The following is a 22,855-nucleotide window of genomic DNA, read 5'->3' as shown; positions in this document are numbered from 1 at the left end:
TTGTGAGTATTGACTTACGATAGAAATATAAAGCTATGTTACTGCAGTGTAGACCAGTATGACTCCAGTAACTATTCTAACTTTAGAAAATACATCCCAGAAGACCAAGTCACAGCACAGAATTCCACAATACAAATACGTTACGAAATAAAGAAGTCACAATGAGAACCTGAAAACAGTAAACCTGACAGTTCTTGCTCACAGTGTTGGTGTTACATGAGATCAGGGCTCCACTTCTTCCTCAAGAATCTCTTCCCAAATTCATGAAGGAATGGGTCAGGCTGCAGACGGAAGACCTCAAATTCCACTGCTCTCTCAACTCCATTCATGCTCAGGTCTCCTGCTATTTAACATATTATCCCATGCATCCCAATATAAGCTTCGCTTTAAGCCAAGTTTTACTCTTAAAAAGTTGTATTGAATTAGCCTTTTATGCTTACACCAATGAGAATTTATCCAGCCCTTCAGAAAGTAGATATTTGCTTGTAGGCTATATTGTAATACTTGGAACATTTCTTAACAACTGAAAAAACCAACACAGACCAGTAGATGGATAATTACCTGTCAGCTTTGATCCTTGCCAGCAGAGGTTCAAGCCAGCCTACTGTACATTCACAATGAGCATCTAAGAAGGTGATGACCTGGCCTTTAGAAGCAGCAGCCCCCTTTAATCTGGCTCTAATCAATCCAGAACGCTGTTCCATTCGAATCACATGAACAGGTACTTTTAATTTTTTCACATAATTCTCCAGCGGTCTTTTCAAGAAGTCTGCAGAATGATCAAAACCATGGAAACTGTCAGTTACATAGTTTTTGTTTGGTTTTTCTTTTTGTTTGTTTGGTTTTTTTTGATGAAGAGACTTGAATTCAGAGACATTTCCCCCTTTCTTTTCTACCCTTTTCCTACTTTCTCAGCTAGTTTCCTCTGCTGCTTATTCTACACTTCACAATATGCCTTTCCACATCTCCATGTGTTTCACTTGCTAGCGCAGGAAGTTCTTCCTCCTCTTCATTTCTTCATTATGGGAAACACAAAAATGAAGAGAGTGTAGAATGCTTACGCAGAAACCAGATCGGATAGGCAAGTTTTTATTATGGAGTAGATGTGACTCTTACTTTCAAAAATATACGCGTGTTCTTGGAAATAACACTTCTGTACCAAGAAAAATACAGAAAATGATTGACTAGCTGATCATAATGGATTACCTCCTACAGGAATTTAACTTACAGATAATTTCTTTGCAAGCAGTTTAAAATATGATCGAATCCATTTTTCAATTGTGTTTTCTCTAGATTTTTCTGGCTAATATTTTTTCTATTAAATTATCGCTATAACACCTAGAAACAAAAATAAATACAAAATCAAGCATACATAAATTAATATCTGTAACACCAGCAAACCTCAGCTTAGCTGAGGAACAAATTATTCAAAATAGAACAGCCATAACTGACTAGCATATGCCTAGACTCAAAATTACTTGCATTACAAAGAGCTGCCAAATTAACAAACTTCCCATTGCCAGGCACAGTTTTTGTCCATCGTGAAAAATTAGACTATGATGGATGACGCCAAAGGACAAAGAACTGAGGGAGAATGCAATTGACAGTCACAGAAACACACTTCTGCAATAACGTGCAGATTTCAAATCTGTAAAAAAGGCAAAATGGTCTTATAACACAGCTACAGAATATATTAGACTATACACTCAAAGCACATGGGATTTGTACTACAACAATGCAAAGCCTGTAGTAGGATTCAGCATAAGATAGCAAGTACCTCATACAAGAATAAGCATGACACTGGAAGAGGGGGGGGAAAAAAAAGGCGCAGCATGAAGTCTTAGCAGCTGTTTTGTAAACCTCAAGAGGTAGGGCTGACCTGCGAGTGATTACCATTCCTTACCGCTGCTCCAGATGAATGAGTTCTAATTGCCTCCTCGTTTTTTTCTGTGCATTGTTGGGCTGTCAGTAAAACCCACAGAAGTAAGTTCTGACACATCTCAAAAGCTGAACTGTGCTAAAAGAGCCTAAGAGGTTGATAGATCTTAAATATTTGTCTCCAGAGAAACTCAGAGCAAGTCAATTCTTATTTTGCATATTAACAGAGACTCAAATGAATAAATGTTTATTAGTACAAACCAAGTGTGCATGTCTGAACATTTTGCAGGCCTTTTGGGGTTGAGCACAAACAGAGATCATTTGGCTGACTCAGTCTGCAGCAAATACAGTGTCATCTCTTTACAGTGTAGCTTTCCAAAGCCACTAATTTAAAAGAACTGGTATCATGGTAATGTTTTAGTTTTAATGTACATGGCTTCCATGATATACACAAACAGAATAAAACAGTGAAGCATTTCTCTCTATGCTAACTATCTCATGAGCAAGTCACACAAATCAACATGTTCCTCTGCACATTTCAGGTGCAGTGCCGATAAGCTTCTAAAGTAGTTCTAATCACTTAAAGCTGAACGAATATGGGCTGTGACATTGGTCCTTGAATGCACAGTTACATTAACAGAACAGTAAAATTCTGCCAGGAGGAAGGGAGAGAAAGATTCCAATAATACAACTGCAGCTAGTCAAGAACTAGCATAAAACCGACGGTTACATTACAGAAAGTCATGGTCAACATACTGCATATAAAAAAAAAAATCTTAAGTTCTACCTACATTTTTTTCTGTAAAGTATTCCAAATTTCAATTTAACTTTTCAGGTACTTTTCAAATTTTTTTCTCTAGGAAACAATCAGGGATGTGTGCAGTGTGTTCACTATGGAGGGAACAGGGTTAAGAACAGCCCTTCTCCCATGTTTAACCATGTCCATAAAAATATTCTTATGAACGGTAGTATTCCCAGAAACAAAATATTGTGCCAGACATTCAGTAACGGTGCCCTTAAAATATTACTAGAATTTCAGCAAAATAAGCAAAAATGTCTCATCCCTACAGAAGCATGGACAATAACTCAGGCATCAAGATTTCTGGTGTTCCTCTGCTACCCGCAGTTAGGGGTAAATGCTCAAATCTAAGGAGCATGTTTTCCCTTCAGAGCACTGTCTCTTAGAGCAATACACCTCCCTCACAAACTGCTCCCTTAGTTCAAGTAGCAAGACTCTAGAGTTTTGGGCTAGTCACCCATCCAGAAACTGGTAGTTTCTTGTAAGCCGAGACTTGCTTTTTTCTTTAAAGAAGAGTATTTGAATAGTCTTTTAATGCATGCAACACATTTTGGCCTACAGGCAATGCCAGAAGCAAGCTGTAGAGATGATTTTCTATACAAACCTCTTGGCCATATTTACACTAAATCCTATATTAAACACTCAAACGAAAAATTTTATGCATTACAGAGCCAGTTGTTTACGAGTGACCCAGGATGACAGCTGAGTAAATTTTTAGCATTGCCTCATACACTTCAAACAGGGAGTGAGGTTTTAATAATAGTAAAAAACAAAACAAAACAAACAAAAAAAACCCACACAGAACAAAACACAAATACTTCTACTTGGGAACAATAATAATTCATGTATTTTCAGAGGTATAACTTTAGTTTCATTTAACTCTTTCTGCTGGATATTCCTTCAAACTTTTTCTGTATCAAAAGGGTGCATAATTTTACATAAGACCATGGACAGTTTAAAGAGCATCTTCTGTAGCAGTAGCAGAACTAAGCAAGCCAAAAAAGCAAATATATTCAGTTCCAGTCAAGTACGTAAGTTGAAAAATACTTTGTCAATTCTATTAGAGTCATTTATATTCATACAAATGAAAAATTTTTTCAAGCAATTTTTTTTAAATTAAACTACAATAAAACACAGATTTATTACACATAAGTATGCAAACACAGTTTTAAGAAGTGTGAATACTTTTATAAGACATTATTGGCAGGAATTTAGTTTTGGTTACATTGCTTTGATCTGTACCTGTATAACTAACTTCTGTGAGCGTAATTCTATCCTGATGCAGTCTGCCTACCATGCTTAGCCATTCATTGCTGACCTAGTTTCAAGTACTGACTAATCCTGATTTCTCCTGTTAACTTTTTTTTTAAATAGTTGCCAAAGATCAATACTTAAAACATGCAATTCTGATCAGTAACTAGAGAACAATGTTACAGATGTGTCTTGTCCCTCCAAAGCTTTTCTTCTTGGTGTAAACAAGCGTGTGATATTATGCAAATTCATTCTTCTAAGAGCATGACACTAGCAGGTACAAAGTGTGCTTCAGGCAGACTGAATGCTTACTTTATTCCAATTAAATTGACTCTGATGCTAAAATTCAAAACACACTACACAGGCTGAACATTTTCGTTTTTGGGAAAAGTCTGCTGTTCTAGTTCAACACAAACAGAATGCCTAAGTAGCCTATGCTAAACCCTTCGAATTTTCAGGCATCATACCCTTCTGTTTTGTTTAATGTAAAAACATGCTTGCTGAAATCATAACAAGTTTGTGGAAAACAAAACAAAAAAACCTTTCAGTAATTGTTGAAAATAACTACAAATAAAAGATGCCTGAGTGATCTGAAATGAAGATCACAGATTTTAACACTAAATATTGGAACAGGTTCAATAACATCACCCAAAAAAGTCTGAAATGCTATACTTTCAGCCTGGAATTAAGTTACCTTGCTTTTATTACCTAACCGAAACCCAGAAACAGAAAAGTTACCTATAGAAAACCACATCCTTTTTAACTGGACTATAATTCTACTTCATAATGACGACATGGCTATTGCTATGTTAAAACTGTTTTTTTCTGAAACAGAAATTGAAGAGGCAAGGCATAAGAAATATTATGTCTACATTATTTTAATATTAGCTTGCTCTTTATTTCTAGGTCATATTGAAAGCTGACCTGTCACAATTAATCATTAGCAGTGATTTGAATTAGTGCCAAGGACTGTTTTGACAAAGGAAACAGAGCACACTTGCAATAAACTTTGTTTTCGTAGCAAGAGTCTGTGCACAAAAGCTAACTAACCAAAACACATGCACTATCTCTCTTCCATTAAGGAAGCATATACCTGTACAATAACCTAGTATAGGCACTCAGAATCCAAATATCAGCATCCGTGTTAAAAAGAACATTGTTCCCGGGGAACAATGCCAAGAGAGGTGAGCAGTTTCACACACATTAGAACCAAAAAAACTCTGGAATTTTTATATAAAGGTTGAAAAACTACAAGAAATTGTGGAGCGCAATTACAAATTCCCCACAAGTGAAAACAGTGACAATTTGATCTTGTGCCTTTCTAAAAGCAGAAGTTAATCACACCACTCATCTAATCTGGAACACATTTATGTGTTGGCTTTGCCCTTTGCATGGGCATTCCTCCTCTGCTGCCAGAGAGTAATTGTATTTAAGGCCTCTGTCCCTTCTTCCAAACTGCACTGAAATTGGCTGAAGCAGTTAAAGTTAGTATCAGGTAAGAAAGCAAAAGTAAGCAGGGTGCCCAAGAGAGGAAATGAACACAGATTGATACAAGTGCAAACACAACTTGAGTGCATGAGCTATGCTTCCTTAGGAAAACAGGCTGGTCAGAACTCAGTTAGCTGATACGATCCTTCTGTAGTCTACTCAGCTACTGCACAACCAGCTGTAGTCTAGACCTACACAGCTTGGAATAGGTCAGTTAATATGCTAAGGCATCATACACATATGCAACCTGAAGAAGAAACTCATTATACTTTCTACCACATTAGATATGAAGTGCAAAAACCCACTCCTAAAGTTCTTCAGCTAAAAAAACTCCTGTTAACCATTGTAATGGTTACTAACTATCATAAAACCTCCTGTTAACCATTGTAATCCATGCACCATAATGCTACTTAGACCATACGATCTGAAATCCAGTGTCTGTCTTCATACATAGATCTTGTTTGGATAGATCTTGTTATTTGGACAACAGTCACCCATCTTACTCTGAAGTTATTACCATAAGCAGCAGAATATGGATTTTGCAGCACTGGAATCAGAAGCATCAGGCAGAGATGTCAGCATGCTGGGTGTAAAACCCTTCCATGACTAAAGCATAGGAATTCCTGCTGGTACAGGTAACGGCCTACAACTGGTGGCTGCCAAGACTTTTTTCTAGTGGGCTACTAGGTATTAGTCCTAGTGGAAAACTTTCAATGTAGAAATACAGAAAAAAGTGTGATTCAATATAAAAATATAGGAAAGTTTTAGATGAAAAAACCCATAATACCTTCTCATCTCCATTTACAAAAACAAGAAAAAAATATCCCTCAAGTTATATTTTATAACCCATACCACCAAGGAAGACTAAGCAAGGAACAAGACAAATATCAACTATTAACCAAAATGAAACATCAATTATCGTCTAGAATATTTTTTTAATTTCTACTCTATTGTAATTTACAAAAAAATATGAAAAGAGTAAAATCTAAATAAAGTTATTTTATTTTAAGAAAAAAAAATCAGCTTGAAGTTTTGTCTATTGATTTCATTCTGTAGCATGGAGTTTTCATCTGGAGCAATAACTATTAAGAAGTGGAATCTCTTAGAGCATAGACACTGAATTTCAGCTTCCCAGGAACTGAATAATCAAAATTAATCCCTCTGAGCACCAAGTTTAATAGTGGTACTAATAGTAAATTTGGATGAGTGTGAGGAACAGAGTTGCCTTTGCTATTATTCACCAGGTGATTCAAGTATTAAATGCCCTCAAGCTTTAGGAATGTGTTAAAGTTCTAAACGCAAAACATGAAAGCTGTAATAGGATAAACCCACTAGCAAACAAACTCTACACTGTCAACAGAAAAGTAAACAGATAAATAAACTTAAGCTAGTTTTCAGTGGAGAATGACCCACCTGTATTTCAAAATGGGCATTGCTCACTCTGCCCTCCCCTGCCCCAGCTCCTGTGTTTTGCTGAGGAGAGCTAAGCCCGTAGAAAGCCTGTCTCAGTTTTTGATGTAAAAAGAGCAGCAAGCTAAGGCATTGACTTCATCATTACCTCTTTCACTGGCATCATCGACGAGGACGATTTCTTCCAGCATGTGTCGTGGTGACCGGTTTATCACACTATGAACAGTTCGAAGAAGCGTGCTCCAAGCCTCATTGTGAAAAACAATGACAACGCTTGTCGTGGGAAGGTTGTCTGCATACACCTTCGTTTTACACCTATAAACAAACAAAAAAAAGGCATATATTTGTAAAGGTTAAGCCTTCAGTTAGAACTGCAATTTTGAGGTATATTTCTGAGTATCAATACTAACATTCATGATATATCAATTGTATGCAAAGTATGACAAAGGAGCAAACAGTGCACAGATTTATATTTTTATCTAAGAACTTTTACGTATACATCTGTGTATTCCAGCCCACCACTAAGAAAGAACCACCTCAATTCAATAACAAATTCTAAAAATGAAAGAGACATCCATACTGCTAACAGACAGAGATGATAACATTATTTATTTCCACTACTCCTGTTCTGTGAAGAGTAGCATGTCCAGATACACTAATCCAAGCCTGTAATTTAGGCCTCCATTCCCTCAGAGGGCAAGGGGGAAACCCTAGTACTGTAATGGGGACAGAGGGGGAAGGAAGAGAGAGACACAAGGTAAAAAATGGCAAACTTAAACTAGGAAGTAAATGCAATAAAAAGTATAACTAGAACAAAACCAAATAATTACTAAAAGAGGTAAAGAATTCTGGACACAGTTGATGTTTGGAAAAAGCCAAGGCTACATGTATGCTACCTATAGTACTGATGAGTTAAGTATACTTCATAATTTAATGTGTTTATATTACACAAAGAGGGTGTGGGTTTTCTTCTCCTCATTGTATACATGTTGGAAGTGCTATAAAGGCTCGTCAAATTAAAAAAGAACTATTTTCACACTCCAAATTTAGCACAGAAGACCACAGGTTTAGCTCTCCTAACAGCATATATAGGACATTTATGCAAAATATGGCACACGCTCCAAGTAACCCCACATGCAGCCAACATTTTACATTCTGCAATACTATTTTAAAACAAGTGATATTTTCAGTATCTCCTAGAAAAATCAATATGCTGTGCATAAAGTATTCTTAACAATTCTGAAAATACAATTCTACTCTAAAAAATAACCATGCAAATTTAAGTGTTCTCTGCACAGATCTGTTCCTCTTGCATATTCAAAATCACATACAGAAACTTACATAAGATTTGATAGTACTAAATCCTTTAAGAATCAAAGCTACAGAGACATATGCAGATCTCAAACACAAGGAAAACACTGAAGCGGAAAAAGAAATATTCAATGGAGCTTCACTCCAACAAAAAAGCTTTTATTAGATCCCAAATTATTGAGTCAATTCACTCTAATGTAACCTGAGCTAATTGCTATTAAAATACGCTAAGAAGAATTTGTGACTGTCACATTAACAGCAGTGGCCCTGTCTGGGGGCTTGAGAAGTACTAGTGCACATCCTCTACCCTAAACATATAAACACAATACTGAAGGAACAACCTGCCAATACAGGATCATGGTGTCAGCATCTATCCCCACCCTTTTTCCCTTCCTTTGGAAAAACCGGTGACACCAGGAATGTCAGCCAAAACTGGGCTCCAGCATGAATATTTTATTTGCTGGATAACTTGGTTAGCCAGAGCTCTAAGTGAGAACAGCTTTCGTAACACATAGGCATTTCAGCTCTGAGGTGGTGACAAAAGCCCAGTGTGCAACGAGATACCAGAAAAGATGAATAAGTCCAGGTACAACTGAAGAAATATCTGGAAGAGCTTCTGTGGAATCATGTTTCCTTTCTGAGAATTGAGGCAGTAGGATCAGGCACTGTCTGTCTTCAATATTATACTTACTTATTATACAATTATGGCCAAATTTAATTAATTCACCACACTGAAGTGAACATCATAAAATCTTCAGGGAAAGTAGCCATATATCCCTATGGTTTCTGATTTAATTCACATATAAAAAAACCTTGAAAAGCATACCAACTGATAAAGTTAATTTTCAAGTGATACCACAGAAATAAGTATCTTCTCACAAAAATGCTATGAATTTCAGGTGAAAAATTCAATCATAAGCCAAAAAAATTTTCCTCCATGTTTGTCACTTGTTCAGCCTGTTTTGCTACTTTAAAACCAAATTCTCAATGTTTTATTCCTTCTGCTGCACTGCTCCCTAGACCAGAAAATAAGCGTCTGATTGTAGGCCTTCAGCTGCAGTAGTAATACATATCCACCAATTGTTCCTTTACTTTTTGGCAGAATATTTGTAAGAAAGTTGAGAGAAGCCTGGTAGCAGTTCTCTGTGAAAAGCAATAACAATGTGTCAGTCACCAGCAACATCTTGCTGAGGTGGCCACAGGATCCACTATTGTAATATGAAATTTCTCATCTCCAGCCTTGCCTTTTTTTTTTTTTTTTTTTCAGAAGATTTTATTTTACTGAGTTCAAATCAATGAATTGGTACAAAAAAAGACAGCCAAGTGATCAAGGACTACCATGTTTATAAATCATTACACTGTCTGAAGTATGAATATATCAAAACATTTAAGATCTGTCTTTGAAAGGGAATATTTTAGCACTAAGAGGAAGGTATACAGGAATTTTTTGGGACACCCCTCTCCCTGCAAGGCATTCCCACTGCCCTGTCCTGCAGAAGGTGAACATCCTCCTTTCCATAACGAGACTTGCCTATTCTCACCCCCAGAGATCAACCCTTTCTGGGTTAACAATTTAAGAACGACCTTAGACTGGCTTGTTTACCAATATGTAAAAAGCTGCCATAGGTAACACAAGGGTATTTCTTAACAAAACTGGCTTGGAAATTTTTGAATGCTATTCTTAATAAAGCGTTTAGTGTGAAGTTATTCTGGAAAGATTCATTGATGCAGGCAGGATAAAGGAGAGGATTAATAGTACGATATCTGATTTTTAATATTCCTTTCGCCTGCCTTTCTATATATACCTTTTAGCTATATTTGTACAAATTTTTGTGAATACATACAAATTAAAAAAAAACAACCAGTTTTTAATTTTGAAAACACTGACATACACTCCTTCCCCCCCAGGAACATATTGCTGCAGAACATGGAACAAATAAAATACAACACCTGACACCTGTGATTAGAGCATTAGCCTTCTATGTAAACCTCATTTTTTCCTTACTAACAAACATTTAAGAATCCTTTTTGTCATTCGTTTGAAAACAAATTACCCAAAAAGGATTACTACAGAATTTAAAACACAGCATTAGCTTCAACCAACAGTTATGCAACATTAGTAGCAGAATATAACCACGAGGGGTATGACACACAGGGTATGAATTAAGGACAATTTGAATTTTAATTCACTACTAATACATTATGTTCCTTTTGTTGGATCATGCCTCAAACAGTTTTAAAATTGAGTGCATAATATTAGGAAGGCATACCATCTCCAGTAATTTAATGAGGACTCCAAACAGCAGCTGAGAATGTCTACTTCACATGGAATGCATCATCCTTTCCTTAATCTATGGCATTCATCATGCAAACTCTTGGCTAATGTGACTCCATATATTATTTAGATTGTGGAAACTCCCCCAGAATGTCAGACATTTTAAATGCAAGCAGAGACTTAATGCCCTATTACTAAAGACACAGAAAAAGAATAGGCCAAATTGTTAAAATATGATCAAGACCAAAAGCCTAATTAGTCCACATTTCTTGATGTATACATTCCAATGCTCAAAACAGTAATGTTGTTTATTTTATAGCAAGTCTCCTTCTCATGCATTAAAATCCCCAACTTCAGCTGCATTAGCCTTGTATTCTTCCCTAATGTTTGACTTCTTGCTTTCATGTAACTAGGAAATAAAATGGAAAATTAATTAGGAAGTAAAATTAAAGTTATTGAAGATCTTTAATGCCCCATCAAAATCAGATTTCAGGAAAAAAAAATGTTTATAAGCTATACTTTTAAAAGTTGTTTCACAAAGGAACCACAGGACTACAAAAACATGACTCTGCTCCGACCTCTGTACGATGCTCATATACATTCTTCACAGAATTTCACCTTTTTGCAATTTTGCACCATGTATTCAAAATACTTTGGCCTGGTCCCTTATAACTACATGGTTACGTATCTCCCCAAGAGCACAAGGCAGTGTAACAGGTCCAAATCCTTCATAACTTGAATTTAGGCTTAATGCACTACAAGCGAAGGAAGGAGGACGTATCCTAGCATATGCGTTGATATGTTCTTTTTAGCACATTGCTAAATAAGAACAGTGACAGCAAAACAAATACAAGCTGTTGTCCCTAACGCGCTGTTGCCCGATTTCAAAGTTTTAGATCCATTACAAAAGTTTTTAAAGTTTTTAAAATGGAAGGCCAAAAGCAACTATGAGTTGTGTTATGCTTCTCCATTACTGTGACTTTTTGTGAAGATGTTAATTGAATCTTATATACAAGCTCTGCAGATTTTAGAGACACACGTTTGGAAAAAAAAAATCTCAAAGAGAATTTTATTAAATGGATTATGTATAGCCACTCGAAAACTACCTGACGCTACTTCAAATGCACCTGAAAAACCTCTGAATAAACTGCTTTCCTCTTTTCTCTTTCAGCCCAGGGTACAAATAGTCCACAGGAGACATTATAAAAATAACCTATAAGAGACATCAAGTATAGCAATTCTGTCCAAATAAAATTAAGCTATTAAATCTCAGAGTTTAAATGCTCCTTCAGCACAATCTTGCAAGGAAAGACGACAACTCTTCATCTTGTACTTCCTATGTCAGCACAACCATGTATTCTCAGCCCTCCTTCTCATCTGGCAGAACTGGAAGCCTCTCTTCTCCATGCCAGCAAAGGAATGAGAAAAACTTACTTCACCACTGCAGGGACAGAAGAAATCTACTAGGTGATCTTACAAGATCCTTCATTTGAATTTCTTAGAAGGTGAAATTCTTCTGATACCTGTCTGCTCTGCTCAGTGCCCAACTCTGAGATCAACAAGGCTCACCCACTCTAACCATCAACACCAGAGGCACAGAGGCACCAGGAACTCGGGACACTGCCCTTCGCTATCCTAATGTCACCTCTTTCAGTCTACTGCTGGGACTTTCACAAACACTTCAAATATGACCTTAAAAAGATGCAACTGTGCAGCCATCTTATTACAGAATAGCACTTGGCATTTTACCAATACTATGAAATTGTATTCGTGGATCAATTTACTGAGAAATTATTCCTAAAACGCAAGATTGAGCGCTACGTGTGTAATATTGTCATATCTTGAAAGACAAATATTTACAATGTTAGCAGTGATCTGTTTGCACACCCTTTAAAGTCATGCTAAATCATTTCTGAATGTAATCTAATAAAACAGGATTTAATATCCTGATAGCTCTTACATACTTTTGTTTCATAGGCTAAAGAATCACACCCCCCAAAAAAGCCACAAACAAGATAGAGGTCTTGCGGGAAATCAATTATACACTACCATAATGTTTATGCAGTGAGACACAATGAGGAAAACTTTATTCACTGAGGCAAAATATGAAAAAAAATATTTATGTCATTTTCTAGAAAGATGACATCATTTATATTTTACATTAGAAATAGATGCTAAATTTCTAAATAATACGGGGCAGATCTCCACCTCTTCTGATGCTGCCAACAGGTTATTCTCCACAGAGGGGCAATGAGAGGACAAGTAACATCGGAGTATTTTTTTCAAAATATGAAATTTTCAAAACGAGGCTACTCATGCCTACCTAAACACAGAAATCAATAGACTTAAATGCTAACTGTAGCCACATCACTATACCTGATATCAGTTGTATTCCCAGATTCCACCAGCTTTCCATAGGAACAAGGCATGACCAATTATTTGCAGTGGCTCAAACACATTAACAGCAGCAAAACATGTATGCAATGCTTGTTTTCTAGCCCAGTGCACACAACCCAGAGCACTCTGATAAAGGACAGAGACGGAACACAAGCAAAAGTGTCTCCTGTGCACTGAACAGATCAGTTGGGAAATCCCAGCGCAGCTAAAACCAGAGCTCATACGTGCAGTATTATAATGCAGTGCCAATGCATTTTTTGAAAGCTGTACTAGCAACAGACTGGGGAAGGGGAGGAAACTTATTTAGTCATCTTACAAATTTAGGACAATCTTTTATCTTGCATGCTACAAACAACAGTTATAAATAAAAGCTGCAGTTGTTATAAGCAAGCTGCATCCCAGAACTTCAAATTTGACAAAGGAATAATCCAAGTCTTGCTGAAAATCACGTTAGGGCTGAAGTTTTGAAGAAATGCTGCACAGCACAGCCCCTGTAATAAACCTGTTTAATATTACTGATGCAGTACAAACAGTATACTCTTCAGTATTAAAATATACTGGAACCTCTGGAAGTAAGCATCAGTATCCTTAGACTTGAAAATACACATTTATCTTCTATTGAGGTTACCAAAGTTAATGTCAGATTGACAGAGAAGAAGATCTGAAAATCTGAAGTCCTCTCATGAAACCTTAGGCTTTAATTACTGATATCCGATTAATATTGCTGCAGTGCCGTAAAATGTCAGTAGTCTCTTGTCTACCTGTCTGTTTGTCAAAAGTTATAGTCCACAGTAAACTTAATGTAATAAAGCTGAGGCACAGCTATGCCCAGCGTGAAAACTCCTCTCTACTTAAATCATTGGATGAAAACAGTTTTGAAATAAGTCTCAGAGTCACCCCGAAGCTGCTAAGACTGACCTACATCTCTATCAGAGGATAACGCCCTGTAGCAGGGGTGGAAGAGAAAGCATCAAAACACGACAGCAAGAACCACCAGCACTGAAGTCAAGTGGTGTGTTTCTGGTAAACACTGACTTAGTCTTTCCTGGATATGAGCAGCAGCCTCATGATATCATTATGAACAAGGACGTTAATAAATCTGCCTCCGAAATACATTTTAAGAATACCCCAAGCCCTCAAACTGAAGACAATCAAGCTGGATAAAGATATAATTTTCACACACAAGCACCACAGCTAAAAGGGCTAAAAGCAATACTTCTGAGAAAGATAGAATCACTGAATGTCATAACATGCCAAACCACTTTTCAATGCACAGACTTTGCATACAACCACAGTTTTAACTTGTGGCCAAAGAGAAAGCACTGCAGATAAGGTTGCAACAAAACTTCATGCTACCCCTGAAGGTGCTTCTTGCAACCAAATCACAACAATTCAGTTTAGAAAGAGGTCTTCATTTCTATAATTCATATCACAACTCCAATTAATCTTTCTGAATAGGTGACCTGAATGCAGGGAAATCCCTTATTCTTATTTAAACATTTCCATCCAGCCTGCTTAATGTCTGCCTTCAATAGTATGACATAATTTACCTGACATCAAGAGTATGAAATTTTCCTTTCTTCTGATCTCAAAGATTTGGATATAAGAAAGGTCGCATTATCTCATGAGTCAAGTAGAAATCTTCTTTAGATCCTGGAAACAAAATCCAAAATGGTCCTTAAAACCATTGTGGTTACAGAATTCAAGCAGAATTTCACAAAAATAATTAGCTGCAATTGACTATTTTCCTTATCCTGAGAGTGATCACAGGAAAGCATCTCTTGACAGAAGCAAAAACAATTCTGTCCTCAAAGACTGAAATTGAACCTTAGGTTCTCTAGCCAAATTATTTTCCATACTTGACCTATCAATTTGAATAAACTTCAGGATATGGCTGCTCATCCAAAATGGAAGACACTCAAAACTAAGAATGAGATTGCCAAGTGTTTGTGTGTATACACAGACACACACATTTATATATGTATGCATAAATATGTCTATATATAAAAAAAGGTTTACAGGAAGCAAGCTGATTTTTAAAGTGACTTTTTTCCCCCTCTAAACTTTCTCTAGGAAAAAGATTCATAGGTAATTTCTTCCACCTAACTCATTAAGTCAACATGAACAAGAACATTTCCAAATGTTGATTCTACAGTGGGTCAGTAACAAGCTATATGCACCACAAAAGCCAGATGAAAAAATATTCCTGCTTGAAAGAACTGTAAAGTTTTCAATACCTCACATGCTTTCAGACTTCCAGCATGACATTGCTGCAAGTTACATTGCTGGTCATCAAATCAGCAGATTTCTTTTACAGATGCCAGGTTATTTAACAGCCTGGATTTCTAGCTTGTAACAAAACATTGAATAAAAGTTCTGAAGTCTTCCACTACCTATACTGACAACTTTGCTCTTTTTTATCATCTTTTACATCACTATGACCTGAGCTAAATGAATACCAGAAGTTCACAAAGCATATCACAATTTATGGAGCTATTTAAATCCCCAGGACCTTATAGGGATTTTAATACACGCTTTCTGTAAGAAAGCTTCCCCCCTGTCCATGTTCCAGTACTATCCCAATATGTTTCTGGTGCAACTGTGGGCTGCTGCCAAAAGCAATACTCCCACTTTTCACCATTGCAGTTCTGTCTCATCCCCTTCTTTGCACCAGATCTGGTAATCATACAGCTGCTGGGCGTGTTGCTTTAGTTTGCTGATTCAACAAAATATACTTTTTTCCCCTTTTTGGTGCACAATCCTCCACCCAATCAGTGAACACCAAGGCCACACAATCATCAGATCAGTATCAACAGAAGCAGTGAGAAGACTTTTTGGCTGCAGTCCACATTTACACCAGATTATATGTAGTATAAAACTACCCCCCCTTAGCTCTTCTGCTGAATTAAAATAATGAAAAGCAAAGAGAGCACGCCTTCACAAGCCTCACATAGCAGTAAATATTTTAAGTGCTGCCATTTAAAAAAAAACGAAACAAAACATAAAGTGTCACACATTTGAGTTCCAAGAGCATGCACTTGCATGTGTGCCTTTACTAGTTTTACCATTAACAGGTTTACTCAAACTATTTTCCTCATACAGGGATTGCGTAAATTTTAATGTGTCATATTGTGATTGAACTGTAGTATCTTAAAGTATACAGCAAATAAATTTGTTTTGAGAAGTTAAAAATCCAAATTCCAGTGTATTCTCACATGTATTATTTCAGGCTTAAAACCAACAATACATTTTTAAAGCACACGCATGAAAACCAGATTTCAGTCCCGTAAGTGAAAGTCATTATATTGTATCATATAATTAAAAGTGCCTAAATTTCAAGTCTAAATCTAAATACAGCTCTTTCTAAGCAAAGAGATGACAGAATTAGTCATATGAAGGACTTACTCAGAAAGGAGTATAATTGCTATAAACTCCACAACATTCATGTAAGTTAGACTTAGAAGAACAGCTTTTAACGCCAGAGAAAAAAAAATTGTCTGCTTCCTCTCAATTGTGAAAGTAAGCTTGGCAGCAGGAACTGGGCAGGGTAGTTTGATTCAGCTAAAAAGCCTTCAATAATAACTTAAAACTGACCACATTACTGTACTAGTTAAACATTAAGTTCTTAGAGATCTGCATCTTATGTTTCTATTAAGTGGAAGTCATAGCTCATATGAATTTAGACCCAGTTCACTCAAATCTGTAGGGCCATCTGGCTAAAAACTCTGATTATACCCTAACACTACATCTACCACTCAAAACTCAGCATACCTATTTCCTGAATACAGACAGTTTGAGAAGAGGACAGGTAAAAGATCCCAAATGTTACACAGAACTAACTGAGGTATAAGATGTCCGATACCCTTAACTCCGGCAAAATTATACCAACTAAGAAACAAAATGACAAGGAAGACCTTTTATGCCAAGTTCTACAGAACCTGCAGCCTTGGAGAAAGGGTTGCTAAGGTATCTCAAAGCTATCCACGTGCCTCCTTGCTGCAGGCCTGCTTGGGGAAGCCCATCACCTTTCCAGGAAATCGCAACCTGCAAAATATGACACTCTCCTAGTGCTGCATCACAAGCTCCCATTGGGACCAGAGCTTACATGAACGACATTATTCTGTCCCAGCTATGCCTCGGTTGTTTTCCAGCCTTGACCACTTGTACCTGGAGAAGACGAGCGTTTTAAGATGCTCTTTTCTAGTGTAAAAAAGTCAGAATTGGGTCTTAACTCTCACAGCAGGGACTCAAATGTCTCCTTAAATGTTTTTTATATTCCACAAATTATTAAATAACAACTACAGCCTGGAAAGCTCAGCCTTGGAACACAGTACTCATTCTTCACTTTACAAATCAGCTTCCAAGTCGCCTCAAACACCATTGAGAACAAAACCAAGTCATACGACACAAAAAGTTCACACATTTAACCACACCACTTTCCAGCCTCAATACTGATCTAAGACACACAGGCACAGCCAAACACCTTTTTGGTCACTGACACCTATTTTATTCATTGCCTCCCTCATCTTCAGCAAAATCAAGGCAAGACTCTAGTGTTCCTGATCACCCATCTTTTACTCTTTGCTGTCATGTCAAGCCCACAGCTGCATATTTTCCTGGCAACTGTGAATCAACTCCCACTTTGATGACTGATTCACAGACCAGAATAAGACGTGCTTACAAGAATTATTCTATTAACAGCTTAAAACCAAGCTTCTTGCTCCCCCACAACAACATCCCTCCAGAGTTTGTGTCACTGTCAGTTATATTACTTAGTTACACTAACATGTCCCAGTCCAGATTCAGAGAAGTATCCAAACTGAAAAAATAACTTCTGGTTTAGTTTTTTCAGTTAAGCAAATCATTTTGTTGGGACAACAAACAATTTGCAGACACAAAATGACTAGCAATTCAGGCATACGTCCATGATTTTAAAGCCATCTATGTGCCTCAGTAATTTTGTGCCAAATAATAAATATAAACCTCTTAATACAGCTGGGGCACAGCTCAGCACACAGATTTCAACTGCTGTAGATGTCTTGTACTGAGGAGCTCCCTGAGCTGGAGAAATGCCTAGAAGTTATTAAAAACAGCTCACATCGTTGTTGTTCTAGTAAGGAAACAAAATTCCTTGGCCAAAACATAAACATGATGCCCGAGTGGGTCATCTGTAGAGATTCATATATGAGCACCCGGAGGCAGATGTGCGAGACAGAACACGTAACCCATGAAGGTATCCGCTGCCTCGAGGACAGAGCAGGTACACAAACGTGCGTGCCTTCGCACGGGTGACAGGAGGTTTTTGTAGAACCAGAAATGGATGTGAAGAATAATGTAAACTACTTCAAAAGCTGCTCTCCAGCTGACAGGTTATGCCATCCCCATTAAATACATGTGGCAAATTGGTCCTGGCACACCTAATTCCACCAGCTTTTGAATGATTAACCATTAGGGAAAACTTTTACAGACTTCTGTACTTCAGAAGAACTGACACGCCGAAGAATTATAGGACTTGAAATAGTCACATCTTCCCCCCACACCACATTAAAGGAAGCAAGCCACAAAACCTGTGAAGAAAATAATTACATGGTTGAACAGCTAAGTGTGCCTTTGAACATATCCCACTTTTTCAAAACCTTGATTGAAAGTGCTACTGGCAGCTGTGCTGTAAGCACATAAATGTGGTAAAGAATGATTAGAAGTTACCCATTCTCCTTCTCCCCAAACTATTTCCATATTAGCAGGGATATAGATAGAACAAGTTACAACAGAAGCAACTCCACTAATGCTGCAGAAAGTGTTTCTGATGATGTGAATATTTTGAGTAATCAGATAATTATTTTCCTAAGACATATACACAACACTGGAGTATATTTATAGTTTTCACAATTCTGAAAATGGCTACAGTGTTCTTGGAAAGTAATGTTAATCCACACATACAGATTAAGATACCCTTGCATTGTACATACAGTATTGTTCTCAAATTTGCTGGGAAAATGTTAGCACGCTCCCCAGCTTCTTAATTAGTGTGACCTTATAGAGTCCACACAGAAGAGATGACAACAGGAGGAGCATTTTAGGGACCATTTTTCTCTCAAAATCTACTAAAAATGCATACAGCAAATACATGTTAAAAATTGTTGGCAGCAATTTACGAAAACAGAAAATCCAACTCTGCCCTAAGACCTTACCTAAAATTTCATTCTAAGATTCAACTTTCACACAGATAGCATAGGGACAGTACTTGTGTCCATACAAAGGGAAAAGAGAAACAAATGTAACATTACTAAATTTATAATGCATATCTTACTGCAAAATACTAACTGCAGAGCATGGCCAAGTGTGCAAGACAAAAAATTCCCATAGCTCAACTTGATTTTAAAATTGTAATTTCATTTGTCTGCAAAAGCTTGAGTGATGCTTAGGTAATAATTTTTTAATAGTTTATAACAATTTCTCTTTCCATTTTTGGTTAATTCAAAGTCTAGACTACACAAAGCTTACGATTAAGTCAACTTTTTAGATACACAAATTTATTTTATCATCTTTGAACTTACACTATAAAAATGGTAGAATATATACATGCAAGTTTTCCAATATGAATGCTGATAAACAGATGATATTAGTTTCTTTCATACTCCCAGGGTTATAATGAAACATTACTCACATTTACCTTTCAAATAACCAACTGTTGTAACTATCATTTCCTCAAAGTTTTGTTAATTCCTTCCATTTACCTCCTCCAGAAAAACCATATGGAAATCACCCCAAATTAGCATCCGAGCTTTGACAAAAGTCTCTAGCAAAACTCATGATTTTCCTTGCAGCTAAAACAAGTTGAGAATGCTAACTACAAGTTCTTAAACAGTGGAAGTCACCACTTTACAGTTAGGCAATTTCTTATCCCATTGCCAAGTTACAACCACGATCAGAGCAATAACATGAGAGAAAAGGATATAACCCCCCCAAACAACATCTGTCAGTTTTGAAAGAAAACCCTGCAAGTTCATGATTTGCATTCTTCCACTATACTGAGAAACAGGCAAGTAGTGACCATAAAATCTGACTAATAATGTATCTGAAAATCAATTGAAAAGTTACATTAACTCAAACTTATGAAATCATATTTTGAAAAATATATGGCTCAATTACTAAGAACACCAGCACTGCCAGGAACTCACATGCTACATAGGATCACATTCATTACCATACATGAAGGTACCTACAAACCAGCTCTTTATCACTCATTAAAAATGAAAAGCGGTCAGAACTTCATCTCATTCTTCTGAGGTAGGAAATGAAAACAAATTAATCCAGCAGCTAGGCCTCATGTATACAGAAGCAACAGCAGAGCTTCTCAAGAAATGGGTTTTCTATAGCATCTGATTCTTGCAAAAGAATGCAGATAATTGATAGGGAAAATCTTGTTTTATGAGCTTTATTTAACTTGAGAGTCCCTTTCATAAACAAGAGGGGTCATCAGCTACCCTTCCAGAGTAGCCCCAGGAGAGTAAAGCAATCTTAGTTTTATTTAAAAAAGGCTACAATTTTCTTTTTAATTACTTATAACTCAAATAGCTCTGAAAGGATCAATAGTTCAGAGGCAAGACCAAAAACAAACCAGATGGATATTAGAAAACATTATAATGTATTCTAAATGAGGCTTTGCACATTTCATGAGGTAAGAAATTGTTAAAATATTTCTTTCTCATCATCAAATCTTTTCTATTTCATATAATGCAGAATTTTAGTCTGCCTCATTACAAGTAGTGCATGAATTTTTCAAATAAGCAATTTTTTCGTGAAATGCCAAGTCTTAAGTTAACTTTGTTTTCCTTCAACCAAATTAATTTCTATTCCCCGAACAGGCTTAATACTTGTAATCAGATTCAAAATTAAATAACACTGAAGAAAACCGGTTTCTGCTGTTCAATCTTATTTTACAAGTAAGTATCATATAGACAGGAAATCCTCCTACTTTTCACTTCAACAGTAATATCTTACAGAAGTGAACTCTTGTTTTGGGTCAGTCTTTGCACATACTTCATTTAAGTAGAGTACATTTTTAATACAACATAAAGCACTTACCCTTCTAACCTGACATCAGGTAAAGATCTGTTGAGTGCAATCATTTCACTTGCCATTAAATTAAATTGATTTATTTTAAACATTTCTTTCATTTTTTCTTGCTCCTCTTTCGGAATGACCACAGGCTTCCCCATCTCTCCAGGTCCTTCATGTGGTTTCTGTATGGGTTCTGGAACTGAGAATAAATAAAATGCCGGTAACTACTTTTATGCTTGCTTTTGTTTGTTTATACTTTATTTTACACTGTAGGAGTGTTCCTGTTTAACACACTTCTAAACCCACCAGGCTTTGGAAGTGAAAACAAATCTTCGTATTAGGGAGTTTAACAGAAGTAGTTAAGTGCTACTCTTAGACACCACAATTCATTTGAAAAAACAGTAAGCGTTTATATCTATCCATCATCATGTCCTAATTCACTTTACTGTTAAAGCTCTGGAACAACAGACATTTATATCCCAGACTGTTCTTGCACACACAAGCTTTTCAGGAAAAGTGGAATTTTCTTTTACAGGGATTTTAGTAAAGATTAAACTAAAGTAAAATTGTAACTTTACATTTATTTCCACATTTTCATTTTGACAGAATGAAATTGGCATTTGCAGTTTAGAAATAATTTCTCTTGGTTTTACTAACATTATTTTTAGTCAACATAATTACATTTTGGAGTTTAACATTAGTACTCGAAACAGAAACACTTGACATGTTTAAACCAAAGAAATCTTAAATATGAAATATCTGATCAAACTGATGAGTGAGAGACGAAGGAGAAAAGGAATCCAGACTCTTGAATTATTTGGTTTCTTAAACAAAAAAAAGTGAAAAAACAAAACATTAAAAAAGCCCTTTCTTTCTTTACAAATACCCACTTACTTTTCTCCTGAACCGAAAGGTTTTAAATGCTTCAATACTGAATTTGAAATACATTACTACTTCACAAATTTAGTACAAATTTAATTAAAAAAATAGTAATTTAAGACCTAAACAGAAGAAGTATTTTAAAATAAAGACACCAAAGCCCTCAGTAATAAGCCTTGCTTCAAATCATCTTCAATTTGCATCTAGGACAGCACTGTGTAATTATAGCTTATGCCAAGAGCAAATAGCCATGTAAAGAATAAAAATAAAATTTAAAAAAAAGCCTAAGTGTTTCAGCAAGGATGGAAGGCTAAGACTTAAAATACATACTTACTAATAAGTGAAACGTTTTGCTAGTTTGCATTTAGCACTAATCGGTTACAGGCACAACGTGTTCCTTGAGAAACTTTCATTTTCAAGTACCTGAAGCAACTGCACTAGTTGCATTAACGCAGTAACATTTTGCAGCAAAAATCCTCCCACCGCGGAGATGCTTTCTTTTCACCAAACACTCCTTGACTGCAAGTTGAGCTATATAATACTAGAAGCTGCCAGCCAGCCACTCACACACTAAAAATTGGTAGAATCAGTGTGTCCAAGCAGATCCTGAGCAGACTGATTTATGTGCTTGTTTTAACCATGGGCTAAAATGAGCAAGCAGTTTGCTTTGCATCTTTGCCTCCTAAGAAAGTATGATTGAACCCACATCAAAACTTGCCGATTTGCAATTGCATAACCTTTTAAACTAGAATTTGTGCCCTTTGGGGGGTAATCAACATAAGATTATAGTATACCATAAGGCAATTATTTGGGCTTAATTTTATATATTCAGCTTGGTTCTATTACATAGGCTACCATAACTATTTTTATTAAGTGCATAGCAATTAGTATATAGGTTCACTTGGACAGAAAATGATTACGTGTGTGTTCAACATATATAAAATGATGAAACAAAAGCTATCAGAATATAGTTATGTTAAAAAAATGATTATTCACCATGTTTTTCAGCATTCTCAAGTGAATGTCTTATCCTACCATATTTGCTATTTAGAAGACAAAATACTTTCATGTTTCATTTATACTTCCAGTTGTTTCTTAACTTT

General features: G+C 36.3%; 1 protein-coding gene across 3 annotated transcripts in view; it reads right to left on the bottom strand.

Annotated features, from left to right (window-relative positions):
* The window catches only part of GALNT1 (polypeptide N-acetylgalactosaminyltransferase 1), a 90,254-nt gene that overhangs the window by 18,835 nt on the left and 48,564 nt on the right, over positions 1–22,855 (bottom strand). For all 3 annotated transcript variants that reach the window (XM_087759629.1, XM_087759627.1, XM_087759628.1), the window contains 3 exons: positions 20,898–21,072; positions 6,975–7,141; positions 562–769 (listed from right to left, as the gene is read on the bottom strand). In XM_087759629.1, coding sequence (XP_087615755.1) covers positions 562–769; positions 6,975–7,141; positions 20,898–21,072 — 550 coding nt within the window. The remainder of the gene's footprint in view (positions 1–561; positions 770–6,974; positions 7,142–20,897; positions 21,073–22,855) is intronic.

Source organism: Nipponia nippon, unplaced genomic scaffold (genome assembly GCF_047370975.1).
Source record: "Nipponia nippon isolate SJK-2023a ecotype South Korea unplaced genomic scaffold, ASM4737097v1 scaffold_1, whole genome shotgun sequence".
NCBI lineage: Eukaryota > Metazoa > Chordata > Aves > Pelecaniformes > Threskiornithidae > Nipponia > Nipponia nippon.
This window is presented reverse-complemented; position numbering and strand designations above follow the sequence as displayed.